The 23,992-nt window shown below is 47.3% G+C and overlaps 1 protein-coding gene across 8 annotated transcripts in view; it reads left to right on the top strand.

The window, feature by feature from the left end:
- The window catches only part of EVC2 (EvC ciliary complex subunit 2), an 85,181-nt gene extending 67,087 nt beyond the window's left edge, over window positions 1–18,094 (top strand). For 2 of the 8 annotated variants that reach the window (XM_084799899.1, XM_084799897.1), the window contains exons 15-20: window positions 208–435; window positions 7,443–7,654; window positions 9,414–9,501; window positions 11,138–11,334; window positions 14,444–14,545; window positions 17,317–18,091. In XM_084799899.1, the coding sequence (XP_084656025.1) occupies window positions 208–435; window positions 7,443–7,654; window positions 9,414–9,501; window positions 11,138–11,334; window positions 14,444–14,545; window positions 17,317–17,584 (1,095 nt within the window). In that variant the 3' untranslated portion in view covers window positions 17,585–18,091. Of the gene's footprint in view, window positions 1–207; window positions 436–7,442; window positions 7,655–9,413; window positions 9,502–11,137; window positions 11,335–14,443; window positions 14,546–17,316 lie in introns of all 8 variants that reach the window. The other 6 variants (XM_084799898.1, XM_084799902.1, XM_084799904.1 and 3 more) reach the window with 6 other exon arrangements.
- Window positions 18,095–23,992: the final 5,898 nt, after the last annotated feature.

Genomic DNA, 23,992 nt, shown 5'->3' with positions numbered 1-23,992 from the left:
ATTCAGGGAGCCTGTGAATGGGCTGGCAGTGGACAGAACCAGGTCTGCTCACCTCTGAAAATACACAGATGGTGACGGGCACTGAGCCTGGGCTGCTGTTCTCTGCGGGGAAGGCAGGGTCCTCAGCTTGTGTTCTCTGCGAGACTATGGGTTCTCTCCTCCCTCACAGCCTCCTAAGGTCCTCTGGTCCTTCTTCCCCTTCCCCAGGTGCGAGGGGAGTTGCTCCAGGAGAGGGTCCAGAGGCTGGAGGCCCAGGAGGCACGCTTTGCTGAGTCCCTTGTGGTTCTGCAGTTCCAGAAGGTAGCCCGGGCTGCTGAGACCCTCTCAGTCTACACCGCCCTGCTTAGCATTCAAGACCTGCTGCTGGGAGAGCTGAGTGAGTCGGAGACACTGACCAAGTCAGCCTGCGTGCAGATCCTGGAGTCGCACAGCCCGGTGGGTGAGCGGGGTTGGCGGTAGGAAGGGGTACTTGCCTCAATGGCTCCTTGTGCTGCCTGGTATTTTGTTAGGCATAGAATTGGTTTCTACCACATGTCCGTATATGAAGTGGGGACCAACTAAGGTGACTTACTAACTATACAAGAGCACTATGCCTTAGCCAGTCCAGCCCTCTCCAGTGATGACCCCTTTACCTCTAAATAGATACCTCTGAATCTCCACACTCTGGGAACTGGATGCCTCTTCCTTTCTAGGCTTGAGTCCTCATTGGCAGTGTCTCTTCACAGATTCTAAGAAAGCACACCACGCATCTTTCAATTAGGGCACACACCAAGTACCTCAGGCTGTGTGTTTAATTCCAAGTGTCACCGGCACCCCCACTTACTATGTTCTTTCAGGCTAAGGAACTGTCTCCATGAAACAAAAGCTGTGGTAAAGCAGTTCTGAGGACCAATTTTGGGTCCTTTACTAGTGGGTGTTCTTTTAATTTTTATTCTATTTTTAACTATATTCATGTGTGTCTGTGTGTGCTTATATGCACACGAGGATAAGTGCTGATGGGGGCCAGAGGAAGGCACTGGCTCCCCGAGCTTGGAGTTATAGCCAGTTGTGAGCTGCCAGACATAGGTGCCGGGATCTGAACTCAGGCCCTCTGGAAGAGCAGCACATACTCCTAACCACTGAGCCATCCCTCTAGCACTGATATGTGGATTCTTCCCTCATATTTTATTAATTCTTTCAGAATTTCATCCAACATATTATGATCATATTCACCCCTTCCCCCAATTCCTCCCAGATCTACCCACCCAACTTGGTGTCTTTTTTTTTCCCCTCAAGCCACCAAGTATAGTTTGTGCTCCCCATATACTCTTTGATGCGTGACTCTCTACAAAAGTACGATCAACCTACCAGGGGCTTGCGCTCTCTCTCTCTCTCTCTCTCTCTCTCTCTCTCTCTCTCTCTCTCTCTCTCTCCTACATGTGAGAATTTTGTCTGCCTTGAGCTTTCTCAGGTCTTGCACATGTTGTCACAATCACTGTGAGGTCACGTGCAGCTGACTTGCTGTGTCTGGAAAAGTCTCTCCTTGTATTTATCTACCTTCCTGGGACTTACTATCTCTCAGCCTCCTCTTCCAAAGTGATCCCTGAGTCTCGGGAGGGTAGGAGTGATACAGATGTCCTGTTTAGGCTGGAACATTCTAGAGTCTCTCTTGCAATGCCAGTTGAGGGTCTCTGTGTTGACCACCATCTGCAACTAAATATAGCTTCTTTGGTAAGGGTTGAGAGTATGTATGGGTTTTTTTTTTAATCCCATGAATTACAGTAATAGCTTCCAGTGAGGAAAAAGGTCTCATTTACTGAAGCCCTGGGCGGGCAGGCAAGCGCTGAGACGATATGACCCTCCATGGTCTGACTGACACTTCCATACTTAATCGAGCTTCTTAGTGTTATCCCTTAGGCAGCATCAGTCACAACTGTAGTCTTGCACTGCCCTGGGTAAGCTCTTTGTCACACATTGTCTCAAGTAACTGCTGAGCTGTGCTATTGCTGTTCTCAGTTCCCAGGTAAAGAAACTGCCAGATGTCTCCTTATGAGACAGTCTGGCTACCAGAAGAGGCCCGAAACCAAATCCATTTCTGACTTTGACAGACATGTCAAGCTCAGAGACAGTTCCAGTTGAGTTTGCCAAGGCTGTAAGCTGTGATTTTTTTTTTTTAACATGGAACAAACAGCAGAGGAGTCTGAACAATCCAGGATTGTTTTTGGTAAACCTATGTGTCCTGCCCTCTAATAGTTAATCAGGGTTGGTACAGAAGTGGGGTCATTATAGAAATTCTAGCCCCAAATCCCCAAGTGTGGATACACAAAATGCACATGCTTTCTCATGCTTTGTGAACTGGAGAAGATGGAGGTTTCCCAGTGGCTGTGTCTCATGCACACTGGGCTCACAGAGAAGACAGAGCCAGACAGAGGCTAGCTCTTCCACAGGCAGCTGCTGGGCCTTAGATCCAGCAATGTAACTTTGTGAGGATAAGGAGACGAGGCTGTGCGTGTCCTGGTGAGGTGTGAGTCTGAGAGCAGAGGTGTCTCCAGCCTGCTCCAGGCCAGAGCAGACCCTGAGTGTGAAGTTTAAAGCAGTGCTGTGCTACCATGAGGAAGGAACCCAGGAGGAGCACAGCTCACACAGGATGATAAAAAAAGTTGAACTTGTTCTAAGTGAGTTGACTGTCTCTGTCCAAAAGCATCCTCTCCAGGGAAGAATATTCTCTGTGGGGACCTTAGGAAATCCACAGACTAAGTTCAGATGGCCACAATACCTTGAGAAAAAAAAAGTCACATAAAAAAGGCATACATAAGCCAGTCCAGATGACCTAGGCACAGGATAAACAATAATAACAATAAAAAAAATGACATTAAGTTCGCTGAAGAATTTAGTGTTCAGATTACCAGCATAGGATGCAAAGTAATTCTGTATGTAATTTATTAAAGAAGCTAACGATAATATAAAACTGATTTAAAAAAATTTTACCTACTTGGTAAAACTTGTACATATTTCCTAAAATTCTCAAAACAACAAAAGTAAACTGGTTAGACCAGAGCAAAATTGGTGAATCTGTCATTGTCTTAGTTAGGGTTTCTATGGCTTTGAAGAGACACCACACAGGAACTCTTACAAAGGAAAAACATTTGGTTGGGGCTGGCTTGTATGGTTTAGAGGTTTAGTCCATCATCGTCATGGTGGGAAACATGGCAGCATGCAGGCAGACATGGTGCTGGAGACGAGCTGAGAGCTCTACATCTGGATGTAGATGTAGATAGCAGGCAGCAGGAAGAGAGAGTGACACTAGACCTAGCTTGAACTTCTGAAACCTCAAAGCGCCCCCTCCTCGTGACACACTTCCTCCAACAAGACCACACCTCCTAATAGTGCCATTCTCTATGAGCCTCTGGGGACCATTTTCCTTCAAATCACCATAATCTTTGAGGTGGGAAACGTCAGCTCAATGGGGAAGGTGACAGCCTATGCTTCTGAAGTGTGAGTGAAGGTGTAGGCAGACAGCTGAGGGTGAGGGCTGCTGTCACACCCCCATGCAAACCACAGCCAGCAAGCTGTAGAAGCACTCTGCAGCACACATTGTAGCCATGATGGGTAACTGACTGTCTGATGTCATCTTGACTTCTTTTGACGAAGAGCAACTACACTCAAATGTGTTAAAGAGACCACTATAAAAAAAAATCAAACTATACTTCTGAATAGGTCCATGGTCAAAGAAGTTAAAAAAAAAAAGTTCAAAATACATGAAGTCTTTTTTAAAAGATGTATCTACGGTATATCAAAATGTGTAGCATTTGGTGAAAGCTTTTTAGAGGGGAATTCATGTCCTAAACCTCCATCAGAGAAGAAGAAGTGCTCATCACAAAGGTTATGCATGTATCTTTTAAAAAGGACATGAAGCTGGCTGGGAGATAAGGGCACTAAGGGGATTGGAGGGAGGGAGTGGTGGATGGAATATATATATTCTGTGTGTGCGTGTGTGTGTGTGTGTGTGTGTGTGTGTGTGTGTGTATGAAACATTTCAATTTGGGCAGAAAGAAATAAGCCCATATGGAGGAGTGCAGCATAAATAAGGTATAAATCCAAACTGACATGGAGAGAATTAATAAAATAAAAAGTGGGGTACTTGGGAAAAAATTAAAAACCTAATAAAATACGCAGATCTCTGGTAAGGTTGACAATTAAAACTAGGCTAAAGGACAAATAAATACCGTAGAGATTTTAAAGGAATATAGCCACACATGCAGTGGAGCGTTTAAAATTGGAATACTCTAAAGAATATTATATAGATAGATTTGAAGATAAATACAATGGGAAGTTTTCTAAATAAATATAATCGATAAAAGCTGACTCTGGTAGGATAAAAAAAAAATATGTGTATAGTCTTAATGCCAGAAATGAGATTGCTTGGAAGCGTGCTAGCATTTTCCACCACTGTGAGGAAGTACGAGATGGATGAAGCATAAAGGAGGAAGGGTTCACTTGGTCTCATGGCTTGAGAGGCTTTAGTCTGCAATTGGCTGGCTCTACTGCGTTCAGGCTGTGGTGAGGCACAGCATCCTGGGACGAGTACCTGGCAGAACAGAGAAGTTCACCTTATGGTGACCAGGAAGCAGACAAAGATAGCTAGAGGTGGCCAAGAGCAAGAGGTAGCCTTATTGATGGCGCACCCTCAGTGGCCTGCTTCCTCCAGCCAGGCCCTGCTTCTTAGCTTCCGCACTTCTTAAAAATACCACCAAGTTATAAGCCTATGAGCAGATCACACGCTGATTAGTTCAGCGCCCTCATACCTCAGCCATCAATCCACAAGCCGAGGTCCAGCCTTCAACACAGGAGCCTGGAGGAAGCACACTTTATCTCCAAACCATGAAAAGAAGTTACTTTCTTACTGCCACAAATACATCCAGCCCTGGTATTTCTTAGGTTGTCTCCAGGAGACCGTAAAGTGTCTGTTGTCTATTGCTGTGACAAAGCACCATGACCAAGGCAATTTACAAAAGAAAACACTTAACTAGGTTGTTTCAAAGGGTTAGAGTGCATGGTGGCAGAGCAAAGGCTTGGTGGTGGAAACATCTTGGTTCACAAGTGGGAAGCTGACACTGGAAACAGTATGCGTCTTTAAAAACCTCATACTCTGCCCCTCCTCTAACAGGACCCCACCTTCTAATCCTTGCCCAACAGTTCTACCAACTGGGGACAACACGTGTTCAGACATATGAGCCTGTGAGGGCCATTCCCACTCAAAACGTCACGTTTGTGCTCACATGTTCCTTATGCTGGAATGAAGACCCCCCTCCATTTACCTTGTTTTATTATTCTCAGATAACCTAGACACCAACAGGAGACCCAGGTGGTACCAACCAGAACAGCTGAAGGTGTGAACACAGTTGAATACTTTATGTGCAAAATAGTGATTAACATAACCCATCCACCTGTTAGAATAATTTAATCCATCATGGCCAGGCTGAGATTTTTGCTTTTTGATGTTTTTGTTTTTGTTTGCTTGTTTGCTTGTTTGTTTGTTTGTTTCAGGAACATAAGGAATTTACAAGAATTTAACATGAGGACATTGGTGTACAAAACTTACTTGCTTAACAGGCTAGACAGTGAGGAAACCACCCACATGACCATTTCACCACATACAGAGGTCCTAGTGCACTTTAACATCCACTCAAGATGAAACTCCTCAGAAAATTAGTGCCAGGAGGAAGCCTCCACAGAGCATCTGTCAAAACACATAACAAGTGTTTTGCTTGGAGGTGACTGGCATGGAGATGGACCAGTGTCCCAAATTCTACTTGGAAGAGAAGAGCCTTTAAGATGGAAAGGCAGCCAGGCATGGTGGTGGATGCCTTTAGTCCCAGCACTCAGATCTCTGTGAGTTCAGGACCAGCCTGGTCTACAGAAGGAGTTCTAGGAAAATGGGGGCTATGTAGTGAGATACTCTGTCTCAGAAAAAAAAAACCTAAAACATATAACCTCCTCAAAAAAAAAAAACCCAGGAAATTTAGAGAGATCATTTAGAGCATTTGGACACCCTGAGGCATCTGAGTGCCTGAGATGCCAGTGCTGCTCACCTCAGATGCCCCACCTCGTCTTGGCTACCTAGGGAACACAGCACCTGCCTTTACCATTTCATCCATAGCTCCTTTAGGTAATGTGAGAGCTTCCCATCCTAGTTGCCTGCAAGGGGAGAAGCCGGTATATTTCACATCAGAAGCAACCGACAGAAAAATCAGACCACGCATGCTTTAGTTGGAGGTGAGGCAGTGGACAGGCTGGACCTTCCCCCTTTGCGCGGGGAGAGAAGGCAGGCTTCTCCGTTCTCTATGAGAGTCGCATTCTGCACTGCGATTGTCTGTGCCAAGTACTTTCCCGTTGTAATGAGCTCCTTAGCTGTTAAGCATTTGGAGAACTTAAAAAGCATGAAATGAAAAGCTTTGGAAGAAACGATTCCTAAGGAGAGTCCGTGGTGTGCATCTCATTCAGTGAACACTTTAGATTGCCTTTTTGTGAAATTAACTGTAAGAAGATGTGGAAAAGATGGGCAACTTTAAACGGCATGGGCTTACTCAGAGAGAAGACACAACCCCAGACTCATGGTCCTTGCTGTACTTGCAGCTCCATGTCACTCACTGAGCCTCCACTTCCAAGCCCAACAAGCTGGCTTCCTGTGTGTCACTGCCTCTGTGCTCCAGTCACTCTGTCGGATGATTCTGCCTGACCTTTCACACTTCCAGCTCAGCTACCCAGCATCGCTGCTCTTAGGCACCTTGAGATTAAAAGGAAAGGTGGTGTTACTATTAGCCAACATTGCTTGGGCTAATGTCCAGGGCACATGAGCAGCATCTGAAACGTAGAGCAGGAGAAACCTCTTGTGAAGCACTGTTGTTGAGGTCTCTGGGTCTTACTTCCTGAAAGAATTCATTCCAGAAGCTCAGAAGTTTAAGCAGAAATAAATTTAGTAAGGCGAATCATGAACTCAAAAGAGAGACTGGAGTAGGCTGTCTCAAAGTGGGGGAGTAGCACCTTAGAGGGTTCTGAGTCGTGGGTTTAAAATACATTTTTTTAATGAATGCTTATGAGGTGTGTGGCATAGTCATAGCATGAGATGTCTCAAATATATAGTGTCTCTGTTCTCCCTTTTAGGACATTTCTCATAAGTCTGTGGGAATGGCGGGGAGGTAAAAAAAAAAAAGCACAATGTAAATGATGCTATAGTAGTCATGATCCTTTGAAAACGCAGACCCTTCGTGAGTATACTTGGTGGCCGGGTGCTTTCCTTTCTGGTTTGGCCAGAACCTAACTTCAGCTTCAGGGATGTTTAACCAAAGATGGGCATCCTGACCCCTCTGGAGACAGAGCCATTAAGAGACTTGCCATGCTGCCTCAGTCACCTCCATAATGCTTGACGTCAGTGGGACTCAAGGTGGCTCCTTCATCTGCAGGAACTGCAGGAACTGGAGAGGAGGGTGGAGGACCGGCTGGTGCAGCAGGAAGTAGCTGAGCAGCAGCACGTCCTGGAGAGCTGGCAGCAGTGGGCGGCTGATGGGCCTGGGCTGAGCGAACCTGGGGAGATGGACCCTGAAAGGCAGGTGTCTGCCATCCTGCGGCAGGCCCTGAACAAGGGCCAGAAGCTACTGGAACAGCATCAGCAGAGGTAAGTGGGTAGTTCTCACTTGGAGTGGGACTGGTGTGGTGGCGTCTTTCTGGCCTGGGGGACCTGGCCTCTCACCTTCCTTCCTAAGGCAACATCCTTATGCTCTGCTATTGTTGAAACACGCCAGCTTTCTTCTTCCTTAATGTCTTCTAATATATATATTATAAATAAATAAATATATATATTTAAATATCACTGAGATTTTTTAACTTTTTTAAAACATTAAACAATTTGTGTGTGTTGTATGAGTGTATGTGTATGTGTGTGCATGTATGTGCCACAGCACATGTATGGAGGTCAGGGGATAACTTTCAGGAATCTGTTCTCTGTTTCTACTATGTGGGTCCTGTGGCTTGAACTTGGGTCCTCATGCTTGGTGGCAAGTCTCTTTACCTGCTGTGCCGTCATTTCAAAAGGCTTCTTTAAACTTTTTTTTTTTCAAGACAGGGTTTCTCAGTGTAGCCCTGGCTGTCCTGAACTCACTCTGTAGACCAGACTGGCCTTGAATTCAGAGATCCACCTGCCTCTGCCTCCAAAGAGGTGGGATTAAAGGCGTGCACCACCACAGCTGGCTCCTTTTCAACTTTATTTTCAAATAATTAGAGGAGATTAGAAAGAGGTCCCACATGTCCCTACCCAGCTTCACCACCTGGTAGCATCTTAACACCCTTGTGGCACAGCGTCAGAGCCAGGACGTAGCTCTGGCATAGGAAGGGGTCTGTTCCGATTTCACTGAGCTGTAGAATTGTAGGCTCTGCCTCTGTAGAGATGAAAAACAGACAGATCCCAACCATGTTTATTCTTTGCTTTTTTTTTTTTTCACAATTAACATCACACAATTAGGTTTTGCCTGTGGTGTCTCAGTGCTCCTAGAGAAATACCTTTCCTTGCTGCTCCCTAACTCCCCGCTGTGACTATGGTATCTATGTGTAAAGTAGCAGATAGAAACTGTACGCAGCATACACTGGCTGGGTTTTTAGAAACACACACATTAACTGGAGGAAGCACTCCATTTGGTTTCTGGGTGAGGAGACTACAGTGATTTTGAGTTTGTTTCCCGTGTTTAATGCACAACATTAAAGTGCAGTTTTACTGCATGGAATTAACTGATTGGGGGGCAGCATGCTGAATGTCTGTCTGTCAGAGAGGGGTGAGCACAGATGTGTTGACTTGATGTAGGATGGGACTTTTAAAAAGTGACGATGATGACGACGACAACGACGATGATGAGGACGACGATGATGATGATGATGCTCTTCTGCTCCCTGAAAGAATCTTCGGGAGACAGGGGTTGGGTTTGAGTTGTACCTGTATGAGCCTTGGGTTGTGATAACCAGTGGGGCTGTGGGCCATATCTGTGGCCTCGCCCACATGGTGGGACAAGCCTAAGCAAGGTGCCAGCTGGCCGTGCCACCAGAGTAGGAGGGCTGTCTGGCCATCTGCAGTGTCTTTGGCTCTGCTTCAGCCCAGGGTAGGACAGATGTGGACCCTAGGTATTGGTCTTCCTGGCTCTAGGAGGGCCAAGACTGAGTTTTTAGAGCAGGTTCCGCAGAGCATCCGAGAGCCACAGAACCATTCTTGTTCAGCTCACAGCAGTTCCGCTCCTCTGTCAGCCTCCTGCACTCTGCAGGACGTGGTCCAGGTGAGCAGGGATTGGCCAGATCGCAGGCCAGCCAATGCCACTGAAACAACTAGCTGCACAGGCCTTGGCTTAGCTCCTCCAGCCCGGCTGGACCTCTGGATTTTCTCTTCGCTCTAGGGTGGAAGAGGAGCGGCAGAACAGTGCGGTGCTAGAAGATGCTCTGGAAAGCATGGAGGCTGACACCATGTCCAGCCTGTGCAGCCAGGTGAGAGGGCCCGTCCCCATCCGTGGACGTTTTCCCATTCTCAGAGCCAGATGAGGATAGTCCAACCTTAGGCTCACAATCAGCCCGGGTCCCGACCTGATGACAGCTATGCTGTTGAGCCTCTTAGTCCCCTTACTGTCACCATGCCCTGTTTACAGTGAGGCCTGAGATGGCTTCATCTGGCTGTTGTGTCTTTCCTGTCAATGTTCCCTACACACTACAGTGTAACAGCAATTCTTATAACAATCATTCTCATAACCACTGTCCTTCACCCCAGCAGGGCAGATAGAGTGGGCTCTCCGTCTCCTCCTATCGTCCCTCTGCCCACTCATGAACTTTCTTCACACACAAATCGATCAGAGTCTTCACACCTCTGGTTGGCTTTTCTGAACACCAAACTATTTCCCCCAGGCATTGCCATGTAAAATCAGGGAAGGGCTCTGGTTGGCGGGGGGTGGGGGGGTGGGGGGGTGGGGGGGTGGGGGGCAGGGGGGTCAACAATGGTCACCCAGCAACTGGGAGGAAAGGTGTTTATTCAGGTCCTGGTGGCACTTGGAGAACCCTTCACTCTTTGTTTAATTTTTGGGGGTTTGGGCAGGGTAACACTCAGACTGGATAAAATAAACTCATGGCACTCCCCTGTGTCACCTCCTGAGTGTTGGGATTATAATCATGGGCTACCACACTGGGCAAAGCCCAGCTCACTGCGTCCTCGACAAACCCTTTGCAGCAGTAATGGTAGTCTCACTTTACAGAGGAGAAATTTGAAGCACAAAGGGAAATAAAGGCATGGCCCAAACACTTAGCGTTTGGTCCAGTGGGGCTGGGTGTCCAGCGCAAGGTCTGAGAGGCGCACACTTGGCGCATTTTAGAGCTTTTCACTTTGAAATCATTTTGGCCTATTAGGGTTATAGAAAGTTACTCCGTCCACCTTTTGTTTCTGGTATGAAACATTTATACAGCTTTCTGTCCTGTTATCACAGTGGGGCCCTGTAACCACAGCAAAGACACAGAGCTATCCAACCCAGCAGAGACTTCCCTGTATGTCATTCCGTAAGCCACTGCCACACTCACTGTCTCCAACCCCAGCAGCCACAGGTCTGTTTGCCATCTTTCCTCCACGCAGCCTGTGTCCTGTGGAGACAGACTATTTCCACCTATCACAGAGTCTGTGAGCTCAGCAACCCTTCCTTTTTTTATTGTTGTTGCTGGGTGGCCTTTCATGTGTCAGTGGAGCAGTGGTTCCTGGTCACCTGGGATACGGACACTCAGCTGTTCCCAGAGCTTGCATTATCCCAAGGGTCTCCCTGAGGTGGCGGAGGAGATGGAGACATATGCCTAGCTGCCGTGATGCCGGCTGCGGCTCCTGTGCCATGCTTCTGGCTCCACTGAAGTGAGCTAACTTGGAAGGGGTTGGGGAGCTATTAGAGACATTGTGGGTGCCAAGGCTGCTGACCAAAGACATTTCTTTTGACAGCTTTGTGAATTCAGAATGTTTTCTAGGCTGAACCACTGAAATATTTATCGCCCCAGGACAACGAAAACCTTGAGAATGTCATGAATTAGATATTGCAGCGCGGCTTGCCTAGAGGGGGCCCAAAAAGGCTTGAATTTCTTCCCTTTTATACTCCCCTAGGGACTGAGGCTGGTGTCGTACCTCTCAAGGATGACAATGGTGCCCGGGAGCACACTGCTCCGGCTCCTGAGTGTGGTGCTTCCGGCAGCGTCTCACCCTCAGCTGCTGGCCCTGCTGGATACAGTTGGTGACAAGCACTCAGCCCACGCGGCAGAGAATGAGAGCGGTGGGGAGCAGGCTGAGCAGGGCAAGAGGAGGTGAGCTTTGGGTACCGAGTGTGTGTGTGTGTGTGTGTGTGTGTGTGTGTGTGTGTGTGTGTTAGGTGGGGGGGGGGGAGGTGGTGGCGGTTACCACCTGTAAAAGCCAGGTTTGACTCTCCGAAGAAGAAGAAGAAGAAGAAGAAGAAGAAGAAGAAGAAGAAGAAGAAGAAGAAGAAGAAGAAGAGGAAGAAGAGGAAGAAGAGGAAGAAGAGGAAGAAGAGGAAGAAGAAGAGGAAGAAGAGGAAGAAGAGGAAGAAGAAAGAAGAAGATTGCTCTGGCCCTTGCTGCTCAGAGCTCGAGTCTTAGTAGCTCTGAGTAGTTGGTCCAGGACTTTCTATTTTTATCACCAACTTCCAGCCTCAAGAACATACATTTCTCTAGGGCCATTAGAATATTTATTAAACATTCCATTAAGAAGATATTAAAAGTGCATAGAGAGAAACAGAAGAAAGTATTTATGGCTTTCCTGATGGTTAAAAAAATCGCTATTAGCATTTGATTATATTTCTTCTTTTGTAGCATGTTTCTCTGCCAAGTTTTATGATTGTGTGTGTGTGTGTGTGTGTATGTGTGTGTGTGTGTGTGTGTTTTGGTGTGCATTGAAATGTATTTGTGTGTGCTTGCATGTATGCATGTATATTTGGCTTATAGTAATATGAATTGGCTATTGTTCATCAATTTAAAATGGGGTTATGTTCTGACAAATGGATTATAAATGTATCTTCAGTGGACAGTGTGGCTAATGTGCCTCATGTGTCCAAAGTCTGGGCCCAGCTGCAGGGCTCACATGTTGAGTGTCTCCTGTGGCTCATGGGAGAGCTGCCCCTCCTGCAGCCTGCACTCCAAAGGTGCCTGGAGAAGGCTGAAGTTCAGATTTCAAAGAATCATTTCTGTTGAATGCCTGTTCCCAGCCCACCTGCACAGAATGAATACGAGTGAAGCCATCTTCGGTCAGGGTGGACAGGCTTATGCTGTGGTTCAGTGTGCGTGCTGTGTGCACATCCTCACTGTCTGCTGTTCGGACCCTTGCAGCAGAGCAAGTTTCCTTACTTGTACCTGGATATTGTGCCTCTAGTTAGACTGCACTTCCTGATGTTTTTATGAATCTGAACATTATGTTTCTCGCTGACATGTTCCTAGATGTTAGTTTTGGTGACTTCACCAACAGTATGGCATAGTGGGTGTGACTGTCCCCTGTTCTGGAATATGCAGTTGGGGCCCATTTCTCTCTCGTCACATACCCACCCTTAAGGGCGTTTATTAAGTGCTTTGATCCAGGTCTGAGTTGAGTCAGAAAAAGCTCCTCAAACGACAAGGCTGGGAAGATGCTTTTCACAAAGTCCTAAAGTCTGAAAACCGTGTGTTCCATTCCTGGACTGGAAGGAGAGAACCATCTTCTGCAAAGTTATCCTCCGAACATACTGTGTCCTCCTACCATAGCATGCACATACTCACAATGTGTGTGCGTGTGTGTGTGTGTGTGTGTGTGTGTGTGTGTGTGTGTGTGTGTGTATAAAATAAGTAAAAGGAGGAAACTTCCAGTGGGGCAGGTTTGGGGAGCTCTTAGCAGTGACATTGAAGAATAGAATCTATGGTAACCAGACCACAAGGTGAGTAAACAGATTGAAAAATTGTAGAAGACCCTGTTCAGAACCCCAAGCTCAGTCAGGGTCCTTAGGCAGCTAGGATGGGCACCTGGCAGCTAGGAAGCTATTGGCATGGCCCGGAGTGTGCCTGAGCAGGTGTCCTGAGGGACTTTGCTTTTCCTGACAAAAAGGGGCAGTCTCTTTTCATCAATGGTAAACTTTGATTCAAAAGCTTAAGTTGGCAGAAGACAAAAAGAGTAGGCTGTGGTGAGTGAAGTCAGAGTGAAGCAAAGGCTGGGTCAAGGCAGGAGCCTTAGAGGCCGGAAGAGCTGTCCTCGTGCGTGCGGTCTAGCAGGGTTATCCGAGTCAGATTCGGGTGAGACCGGAGAGTGGGTGCGAGTACAGTAAGAGAGCTGGCCATTGATATAGCTGACTGAATGACTGTGGCCAGAGGACAGCTGTGTGTTCTGAAGACCGGGTGCCTGAAGACCGATGTGACCAGAAAGCTGGAAGTGAGCATCTCAAAAGGCCAGCTGTGGGTGTTGTCAGAGACTGGCTGTGGCTGTGGCTCCCGGTTCCGTAACTGTAGTCTCTACATACTGAGGCCAGCTAATCTCCAAGGCTGTGAGGGGGTTGACAGGCTGGACTGGGGTCCTGGAAGACTCAGATGGCTGTCATGAGATGACATGCACCTCCCCTCTCTTCACCCCGGCTCCTGGTCAGGTCCTGAAGATAGAACGGTCACTCTTGGGACTCTGGGACCTGGTCATCACATGAGCTCAGAGTCTTGCATTTTAAACAATAGAAGATGGACGGCAACAGGGAAAGAGCAGGTGTCCTGAGAGACAATGTTAGATTCGGAGAGCCTCCCCCACCCATGTCCATTGCAGGAAGGGTGGCCATCAGAATGCTCTTTACTTCCTAGGAGGTAATGGACTCTTAAGAGCAACTGTCCCCATCCCTAGTTGAGTAGCTTGGAGTGACAGGCCTCTCTCAGTTCTGTGCAGGCTTGAACCCAAGGCCTCTGTCCCTTTCTTCAGCCTGGAGTTACACAGCCAGGCAGCTTCCAACACTCTGCCTGGCCAGCTTCCAAGACTCCATGTTTGCGTTCCTCTATCCACAGCACACCTCCAAGCTCTGAGTGTGTTCCTGTGTCTCTGGCACCAGGACTCTGCGGAACATAAGAGAAAATCCTGCCTACATTGAGTGTGCACCCTGGGGACAGGGGATGCAGGACTTAGTGCGTGCCCTTAGGACACCCCCACAGGGCAGCCTTCTTTGTACAGCTTGCCTCTGCCTGATTAATGCTGTCCGTCTCCACGTATGTTACCCTCCACGTATGTTACCCTGCCACAGGCAGAAATTACATGTGGAGCAGGCTTGAGTGCCAACTCAACAAATCTTTCAGGGTTCTGGGTGGCAGCCAGAGGCCACCTCCAGGAGTGGAGCCCCATGGGTTTTTTTTTTTTTTAATTAGGCTTGATTCATTTTAAAACTGTAATGCCTTCCTTCTGCATCAGGAAACACCAGAGCTGGTGGCAAGCTTTGGACAGCAGGCTGAGAGCAGATTTGGTGAGTCAAGGACTGGAGAGGATGCTCTGGGCACGCAGGAAAAAGGAGAGGTGAGGTGTGGGGGGCCAGGGAGGTGGGGGTGGCCTGCGAGGGCATGGCTAGGTTGCTATGGAGAGGGGATAGGAAAAGTGGAAAAGTTCTTTCCCAGAAGGCAACACGCCCTGTTCTTGGTCTTACTTTAAAAGCTGAAGAAAAGCCTGTAGCTCTCAGCAGGAGAATGTTCTCTTAACATTTATTAGCGTTTTAATTACTGTATTTATTTTAGCTAATAGCAGGTTTTAATCAGGTATAATTAGAAAAAGAATAATTCCTTAGAGTTCTTCAGACTTTACTGTTCCCAAATCCCTTTTGCATCTTGTTACCCCGAACCTTCCATAAAGTGGAGATGATAAAACCAAAGCTCAGGGAGGTCCCTAAGGTCCCTAGGGAGGTCCAGTGCAGAGGCCCAGGACTGCAGCTGAGTGTGTGGGTGGGGTGGGGTGGGGCATGGGTTTGGGGCTGTCAAACTCACTTTCCACTTGCTCGAACATCCAAGCTCGCCTCTTCCCAGCTGGTGCCCGTCTCTCTTGGCTGTGATCTCTGCACAGAGATCTCAGAGAGAAGGGAGGGCAGGCCATTTCACATTGCCACAGGCCGAAGATCAAGGGTCTCCTGTAGTTCCAAATAGAGGACACTAGAAAAATGTCACCCTAAGTGGCACGTAGTGGCTTAAAAAGTGACATTCTGATACTAGGGTGGTGGCTCAGTTCGTCAGGTGCCTGCCATGCATTCATGAAGACTTGCGTTCAGATCCCCACCTCCCCAGTTAAATGCCGGGCACAGTGGCAAGGACCTATAATGCCAATCCTTTGGAGGCAGGGACAGGAGGATTGCTGGAGCTCACTGGTCAGCCAGCCTGGCCAATTGGTGAGCTCCATGTTTAAGGAGGGACCCTATTTCAAAAATCAAAGTGATTGTGGATAACACCAGACGTCACTCTGGCCTCTCCAGGCATATACACATGTGTATGCACCCAGAGGAACATGCGCGTATACCACATACATGCACACACAAAGTAATGCAGCTGGCTTAAAAAGTATCACCCTCTGTTTACTTGGAATCTGTGACTGTCTAAGCCCTGCCCTTCTGTAGTTTCTCAGAGTTGAAGGTCCTGAGACTGCATGCCATGGACTGTCTGGTATGGAAAACACAGAGCTATTGATAATAGATTGGATAACAGAATACAACACCCAAGAAATAACATCAGGATGTTGGACAGGAGAATTCAACTCAAGTCCAAACCAGAAAGGGCATTGATCTGCCTAGTTGTAAGGTGTTCCCCATGCACCCATGCTGTGCTGTGCTGATGGCATAGAGTGGGTACCAAGATGAGAGGCCTTGGTCCCAACCTCCAGCAACAGATGATGGCAGAGAGAACCAATTCCCAGGTTTAGCATGAGGAAGTGATGGCAGTGGAGCTAAACTTACACAGCACCTCAGGGAGGGCCGGCGAGCTCCCAGGTGGACCCTATTGATTTGGCCTTTCACTATACTCCTTGGATCCAGGAGAGCATCCTGTGGCTTTAAGGTCACATATAGCTCCCAGGAACAGTTACAACAGCAACAGTGACACCCAGGGCTCCAGGGACAGAATTCCAGAAGATGTGTCATGAGGAGAATTCCTAAGCCTGCCACATTCTATCTTAGATACGTTCTACCCAGCTCCTCACAGTTGTCTGTAGCCTACTTCCAGGGTGAGATCTGTGGGGTATGTTTTTAAGTGTTTAACAGAGATCTGGTGGGTGCGTAGTGGAGACAGAGGGAACGCTGCCTGTTTCCATAGTGCAAATATCCCTGGGCAACAAGCTAACAGTGTACAGTGGGCTCACGAGACTTCTGAGCCTTTCACACTATGAGCCAGTGAAGGTGGCCAGCAGTATACCCTACTCAGATTTCATTCATAACCAGTGACCAGGGAAGAGAAAAACAACAACAACAACAACAACAACAACTACTACAACTACAACTACTACTACTACTACTACTACTACTACTACTACTACTACTACTACTACTAATGGTACTTAGGGCTGGAGAGATGGGTCAGTGGTTAAAAGCGTTTGCTGATTGTGGTGGGTTTGAATGAGAATGAGCTCCCATAGACTCATATATTTGAATTCTTAGTCACCAGGGAATGGCACTATTCGAAAGGATTAGAAGGATTAAGTGCTGTGGCCTTATTGGAAGAAATGTGGCACTGGGGGGTGAGCTTGGAGGTTTCAAAAGCCCAAAGCAGGCCAGTTCTCTCCTCTCTCTCTCTCTCTCTCTCTCTCTCTCTCTCTCTCTCTCTCTCTCTCTCTCTTCTCTTAGCCTGAGGGTTACCATGTAGCTCTCCACTACTGCTCTAGCACCATGTTTGCCACCGTGTTCCTGCCATGATGATAATGGACTAAACCCTTAAAATTGTAAGCACATCTCCAGTTAAATGCTTTCTTTTGTAAGGATTATCTTGGTCAGGGTGTCTCTTCACAGTAATAGAACAGTGAGTGACTACAGCATTGCTCTTGACAGGGCTGGAATTTGGTTCCCAGCACCCATATTGAACAGCTCACAATAGCCCGTAACTCCAGCTCCAGGGGATGCATTGACATTTTCTGCCCTCCGTGGACAGTATACAAACCTGGCACACACAGAGGCATATAAATAAAAAAAATAAAATGAAATAGGCATTTATTTGGAGTGTCAGTACCTAAAGGGGTGGCCTCCTGGGGAAATGTCAGAATAATAAGGAGAGACAGCATGGCCCCAGAATGCAGAATCTGACCTTCTTTCCCCTATGCAGCTTATTGAAGAAGATATACGTTCCTGTCCAGGAAAGGGTGATGTTCCCTGGGAAAGGAAGCTGGCCACACCTGTCCCTAGAGCCCATTGGAGAACTGGCACCCATCCCCATCGCAGGGGCAGACACCATGGACCTATTAAACACAGGAGAGAAGATCTTTGTATTCCGAAGCCCGCAGGAGCCTGAGATCTCGTTGCGTGTTCCTCCCAGGAAGAAAAAGAATTTCCTGAATGCCAAGAAGGCCAGCAGGGCCTTGGGCTTGGACTGACCCAAGGGGAAGCACCAGGAAGTGGTCTCAAGCCAGGTGCATCTTTCTTCTGGCTACCTGGGTTGGTCTGTCTGTCAGTAGCATACAGCTTGCAGTATACACACGCTTGCCGCACAGACAACGGCACACACATTGGCTCTGTAGTCCTCGGTCCAGTCTCTTTTGTGCCATGGGACATAAACACACCTTCCTTCTAAGTCTACACTACCAAGATTTAGAGGGGGCCCAGCTCACCCCGCTCACCCCATCTTTTTCACACAGACCTCTCCCTGTTGCTGGGCTGGATCCTTGCCAGTTTAGGTAAGGAAGGCACAGCTCTCTGTTGTTATGTGTGTTACATGTTCTGTTTTTCATAAAGGAAAGTTTAAAAATGAATTCATAAGAGTGGAACTCATTTTTGCTTTATGTGGGAGGCAATTTGTGGTTGGTTTCCTCTGCGCTTTGGCTCCTACAGAAAGACCCACCCTTTCCTGTAGAGGGATTTTAATCCAGCAACATGGCTACTCTGGCTGGAATACTGACATGCCTTTACTACATACCTTTAATCCTAAACAATGAAGCTAAAGTTGGTTTGTAGAAGGAACCACCCATGTTATAAAATAGCAGCACACATGCTGATGAATTAGAGAAAGACTTGACAGACTAGGATATGCCCAACTCTTAGGAGAACAGAGAGGAAAGAGAGAGCACTGCAGTGTGAGAGGAGGAGGAGGCAGTTTTACAGGGAGAGTTTTATAGAGACAGGTTGAAAAGAGAACAAGCTAGACACAGGTGAAGACAGAATAGGCCAGAGAATGAGAAGGAGCCAGAAGACTAGAACAGATTGCCAAAGTTAGTATGAGATCAAACAAAGCAATTCACTCAGAAGCTGAGAGAAGCCAGTTTGAATCAGTCAGCTTGGAGAGGTGTTTGAGCCATAACAGCTGAGTTGAACCAGTCAGCCAGAGTTCAGAAAGGGCTAGAAAGGGTGAGCTTATTCAGCAGTAAGTCTCATAGGCTAATATAACATTCTAGGCCTAGATTAGATTGTACAGAGTCTAGAAGCTTCCAGGAGTAGGCCTAGGTTAGCAGACGGAGGCAGTAAGCTTCTGAGACAATAATGGCATCAGGCAAATAATTACTTTTGTTGGTCCTCTTGTGGTGCTCTTGTCACTGCTAGGTCCTTTTATCCTTTCCCCAGCTTTTCCATTAGACTCCCTATGCTTTGCCAAATGTTTGGCTCTGAGTCTCAGCATCTGTTTTGAATGGCTGATGGGTGGAGCATCGCAGAGAATAACTCTGATAGGCTCCTGTCTATAAGCATAGCAGAGTATCTTTAATAGTGTCAGAGGTTGGCTCTCTTCCATGGGGTGGGTCTTGAGTTGGGCCAGGCATTGGGCCAGAGGAGCCTGTGGAGTCTGAAGCACCATGTATGGACTGGACCTAGGTCCTCTACATAGATGTAGCCAATGAGCAGCTCGGGCTTCATGTGGGTCCTCTAATAAGGGGAGCAGGGGCTGTCTCTGCCATGGACTCTTTTGCCTGCTTTTTGATCACTTCCCCCTTATGGGCCTGCCTTGCCAGGCCACAGAAGAGGACACATTCAGTCCTGATGCCACTTGGTGATCTGGGGTGGGTGGGTCGGGGGCCTCCCCATTTCTGAGGAATAGGAGAGGAGGAGAGGATGGAGGGAGGACTGGGAGGAGAGGAGGGAGGGGGCTACACCTGGGATGTAAAGTGAATAAATACTTTTTTATAAAGTTACTTTTACACTTTTCTACAGAGGCCCAAATGTGCTGGCCGTTGTGTTGACAACTCAAGGTATTTTTCTCCTTTTTGCAATGAGGACATTCAGAAGTAGAGTTCTAAAGCTGATAAGTAGTAGAGTCAGGATTCATGGTCTGTGGCCCAAGCTTTGTTGCATTCTCTTGGCCTTGGTCAATGGACATGCTCAGGACCCCATCTCTGCGGATACTGAGAAGCCATGTCCAGCCTTAATAGCTCACAAAGACCCTTTGTGTCCTTTCATCCTCTCAGGCTCAAACGGTGGTCAGCCCTTTGGGACAGGAAGTTAATAAGAAGGGAATCCTGTGACCAAGAAAGGAAGAGTAGACCACTGACGAAGCTTCCGAGCTGCAGCTGTGCCCTCCAGCTTCCTTTAAGAACCCTCTTACTCTATTCCAGTAGCAGGGTACCATCCTAAGGAGCCAGTTAGCCAGTTAGCCCCATCACTCCATTAGAAGAGACACAAAGGGGAAAGTTTGTATCCCAGAGAGGGCTGCCTTTCTCATGGGAGATCAGTGGGTAGAGCATAGACAGGAAGAATGATTTTTTCCCCTTTATAATAATGAGGCCCAAGAGTAATTGTGGGTGCCCCATCCACTTACCTTGCACCTGCAGGACTCCCAGTGCTGTGGGCCATAGTGCATCTGGGAGACTGCACCCAGTGATTGGCAACTGCCCTATAGAGGAGGGGCTGGGGGAGGCCGAGGTACATCCAATATTCTCTGAAGGCCGGAAAGGCACCCTCAAACCTCCACCACAGCTCTTCAAAACACATTCCAGACTTTCCACAATTCCACCACCAATATTTTATTCTGCGCCTGTAAAGTAAAGGGGTTCTGTTTTTGTTTTTAAACCTTTAGTGTAGTGCACACCAATGACTGACCTTGGGAAAACAGAATTTTACCAAGAAGAAAATTCAATCCAAATGCTTGAGCTTTAAATAAAACTTTATTAGACATAATAAAGTATATGTCACATATCTACTTAAAATAGTGCTTGAGAGAAAGGGAACTGTGTGTGTGTGTGTGTGTGTGTGTGTGTGTGTGAGAGAGAGAGAGAGAGAGAGAGAGAGAGAGAGAGAGAGAGAGAGAGAGAGAGAGGAGAGTGTGTGTGTGTGTGTGTGCGCGCGCATGCGAGCGCGTGTGTGTGCATGCACATGCATATAAAATACATAATTTCCCTGGGCCGAAAACCTATGTGTGGATAATATACAATGATTATAAATGCCAAGAAGCATAGTGTTTTCTAGACACCGGTCTGCTAATACTATTAATAAAAGCAGATAAACACAGTTGTGGGGCACTAGCTCAAGGACCAAATACAGCCCCCAAAGCCACGAGGTTCATTTCTTTCCATAAAGTAGTACTGATTCCGCACAAAGCCCTGAATATCATCCTTGCACACACGTCAACTCAGATGACGTGTAACACAGTGGGGGTGTCCTGAAAATCACTCTTAGACTACTGCTTAGGAAATAATGACAAGAAAGAAGAGTTGCATATTCAATACAAACTAAACTAAAATTAATTTAGAATCCACACTTGATTGAATTCCTAGCTACAGAAACCCAGGCCATCAAGGACGGACTGTAGGGGTGTATCTTCTGTCATAAGATTTTCTCAAGGCTGGCACATCAGTGCAATTGTTTAGCACTTGCCTCTCAAGTAGAAGGCCTTGGGTTCCATCTTCAGTATGACCCAACAGAAAAGAGGGGACAAAAACCACTCCATCAGTTTTCAGTAAGCACGGTATATGTGTTGCTTTATTTAATGGCCCTCTAGACCTCAGTGTTCAGAATCAAAGTTCCTGGTTCATTGCTGGTTCTGACACCTAAGAAGTATCTGACCCCAGGCTTTTAATTTCACCTCCCATCGCTTTAATGTTCTTGTTCAACAATTCAAATGCACTGAATGGCTGGGCTTTAAATAAAACTTTATTAGATATAATGAAGTAGACAACAAATACACACTTATTATAGTGTTCTGTTCCCCGAGGCCACCAATGGTACACAAGTTGAGGGAAGCATCTGGGAAAAAAAAAAAACAGCAGCAGCAACAACAACAATAACAAAAACCCCAAGTGCTTTAAGTCATTGTATCAAGAAGCCTTGAGGCAGAGGGGTGTCCTCAGGTGGCCATTGTGCAGAGATAGGCCTGGACTAGGCCTCTGCATGTCTCTGTGGCAGACTGTGGGGCTCTGGATGAACACCTCCAGCCTTCATCGCTGAGGCTGAAAGTGTTCCTCTGGGGACACATCTCTGAGAGATGCTGATAAAATGCCTATGGGACAACAGCCAGTGGCTGCCTGGATATATATTTGACAGACATAATAAATACTATGTGTTAGTCTTATCACTGCTTCTTAATTATGCTGATGAATATTTAATGACACAGAAAGCTCTGGTAAATAACAAGTAGCAAGTGAAAAGGAGAGCAGATGAAATGGTGATCGTGCTGGCCTTCAGTCAATGTCTGTTCAGGGAAAGAGGTAAAGGAGGAAGGGAGGGTGGAAGGACACCCCACTTCTTAAAGGGCCCGCCGCACCCAACAGCATCAACCCCTGGCCCCTGGCTGACATTCAGGACCGGAACTACACCATTTCCATTTTCATTCTCCGATTATGCAAATAACTCTCTCCCTCCAGTTGAGAAACTACGGGGTGAGATGCCAGGAGCATCCCAAGAGGCATCCTTTGCTCCCTGGCTCCTGCTGTTAATTTTGCTGTGCTGTTTTGAAGGACAGTTAATATCCCATTCCCTATTGTTCAGTTCCATAGAATTAAACCTTGTGGGGATAATGAAATGGAGTTAGTATTAATACAAACCTCATTAACCCTTGAAGATGGAGGGCTGGCCTCACCCTTTCACGTTGGGCCCAGCATTTGAGAACTTTAACAGAAGCAAGTTGCAAGATCTCTGCTCTCTTTCTCTGTAACAACCTCACTCGTATTTCTAGCCACCCTCTTGATCGATCTGCTCACGGCTAGGCAAGCCCATGCAATCCAGCAACCTCTTTGTTGGCTTTCACTTAAACCCCTGCAATTTCAGGATGTCTCCCTCCTCCACAGCTGGCACTTGAGTTCTGGTGTTGGAAAAACGTAGTTCCAGAGGTACAGCATTTGCCTGCCTTGGTTCCTGTGTCCAGCCATCCTCGTAGCTATTTGTCAACCCCTCAACCCTCCCCTGCAGCCCAGACTCCTCTTTGGCTGAACACAGTCAATGTGCAGGAGGCAAACTGGACTCTAGAACTACCCTCAGGCCACCTGAACAGGTGAAGGCCCTTTTGCAGCTACTGTATCCCTAGCTCTATGGCCCAGGTATGAGTTCACCCAGAATGCCTGGCAGTCTTACATTTCCTCACTCCACCCCACTAACTGGCCCAGAGTGGGCTCTGGATGCACCCCTTCCAGAAGATGCCTGCTCCCCCCTCCTTCCCAGAACCTGGCCTTCTCCACCCTTAAGTTGGGAATGTGCCTTTGCCAGCTGTGTGCCATTGTCTGGATGTCCAGCATCCTCCCAACTTGGAAAGCACTTTAGACCCTCTAGAGGTGGCCCCCGCGGGCTTCAGAATCATGCCTTCTGTGGATGAAGAGATAATTGTTGGAGACAGTGTCTAAGATCTTCCTCCGAAGCTGTGTGTGTCATGGAGACTGGAAGACCTTGTGTACCAGCTGGCTGCTGCCGCCCGTGGGAGTGAGTTGGTGATGGGCAGGGATGTGGTAGAGGGGAGACCCTTGTTGGCCCAAGATTTCACCTGCCCCAGGAAGGTGATCATGAGTGCTTCCCATAATTTCTGGAGGAGCTCTGGGTGGCATTCATATAGGTGGACTTTTCAAGAATAAGGACCGGACTAAAATTTGTCCCCAACATAGCTTAGTGGCATTGGACACAGAACTCCACACCTTAGTGCCTTGTTTCTGTAATTCCAAGATGGAGCTGTATCACAGCTCTCATTGGTGATCACCTGGGGCCAACCTCTTACCCTGTCATGTGATGAGCACCCCACCTCTAGGTAGAGAGCCCACGTCTCATCCTTCGTCATATGAACTCATAAGTCTTTGTACAGTATTTAACTGGTATGCCTCAGTTTCCCCTTCTGTTAAATGGGATTGATAACCATGGTATTGTGAGGGAGAGCATGACTGGGTTCCTGATAAAGTGGTAAGTTCTTGAGATTGGCTCATCAAAGCCACGCTTCTAAGCCAAAGAACTAAGGCCTTCTGTCTTCCACATCCTCTGCCCACAGCCCAGCTCACAAAGATAAGCAGCTCTCATAAACCCTGCTTCAGACTTCCTGGGTGCTAGTGTACATGTGTGGGCACACATATATACATACAAATGTGTTTACATACATGTATATACACGCAGAACAGATGCATACATACACGCACACACACACACACACACACACACACACACACACACACACATCCCTGTCCTACCTGGCTGACTTCTCCAAGGCAAGCCTTCTCCCGGCTTTCAGGCCAAGCTCTCCCTCTACTCCTGTGGCCCTTGTATGTCATAGTTCAGACACTCTTCACAGTGGTGAACTGCATGTGTCAGTGAGTCTTTCCAACATCTTAGTTATCTTCATCTGCAATCACCAAGTACCACAGACATGGGCATCCATCTCTCACTACTTCTGA

This window comes from Acomys minous (assembly GCF_964271855.1).
Source record: "Acomys minous genome assembly, chromosome: 10".
NCBI classification, from domain to species: domain Eukaryota; kingdom Metazoa; phylum Chordata; class Mammalia; order Rodentia; family Muridae; genus Acomys; species Acomys minous.
This window is presented reverse-complemented; position numbering and strand designations above follow the sequence as displayed.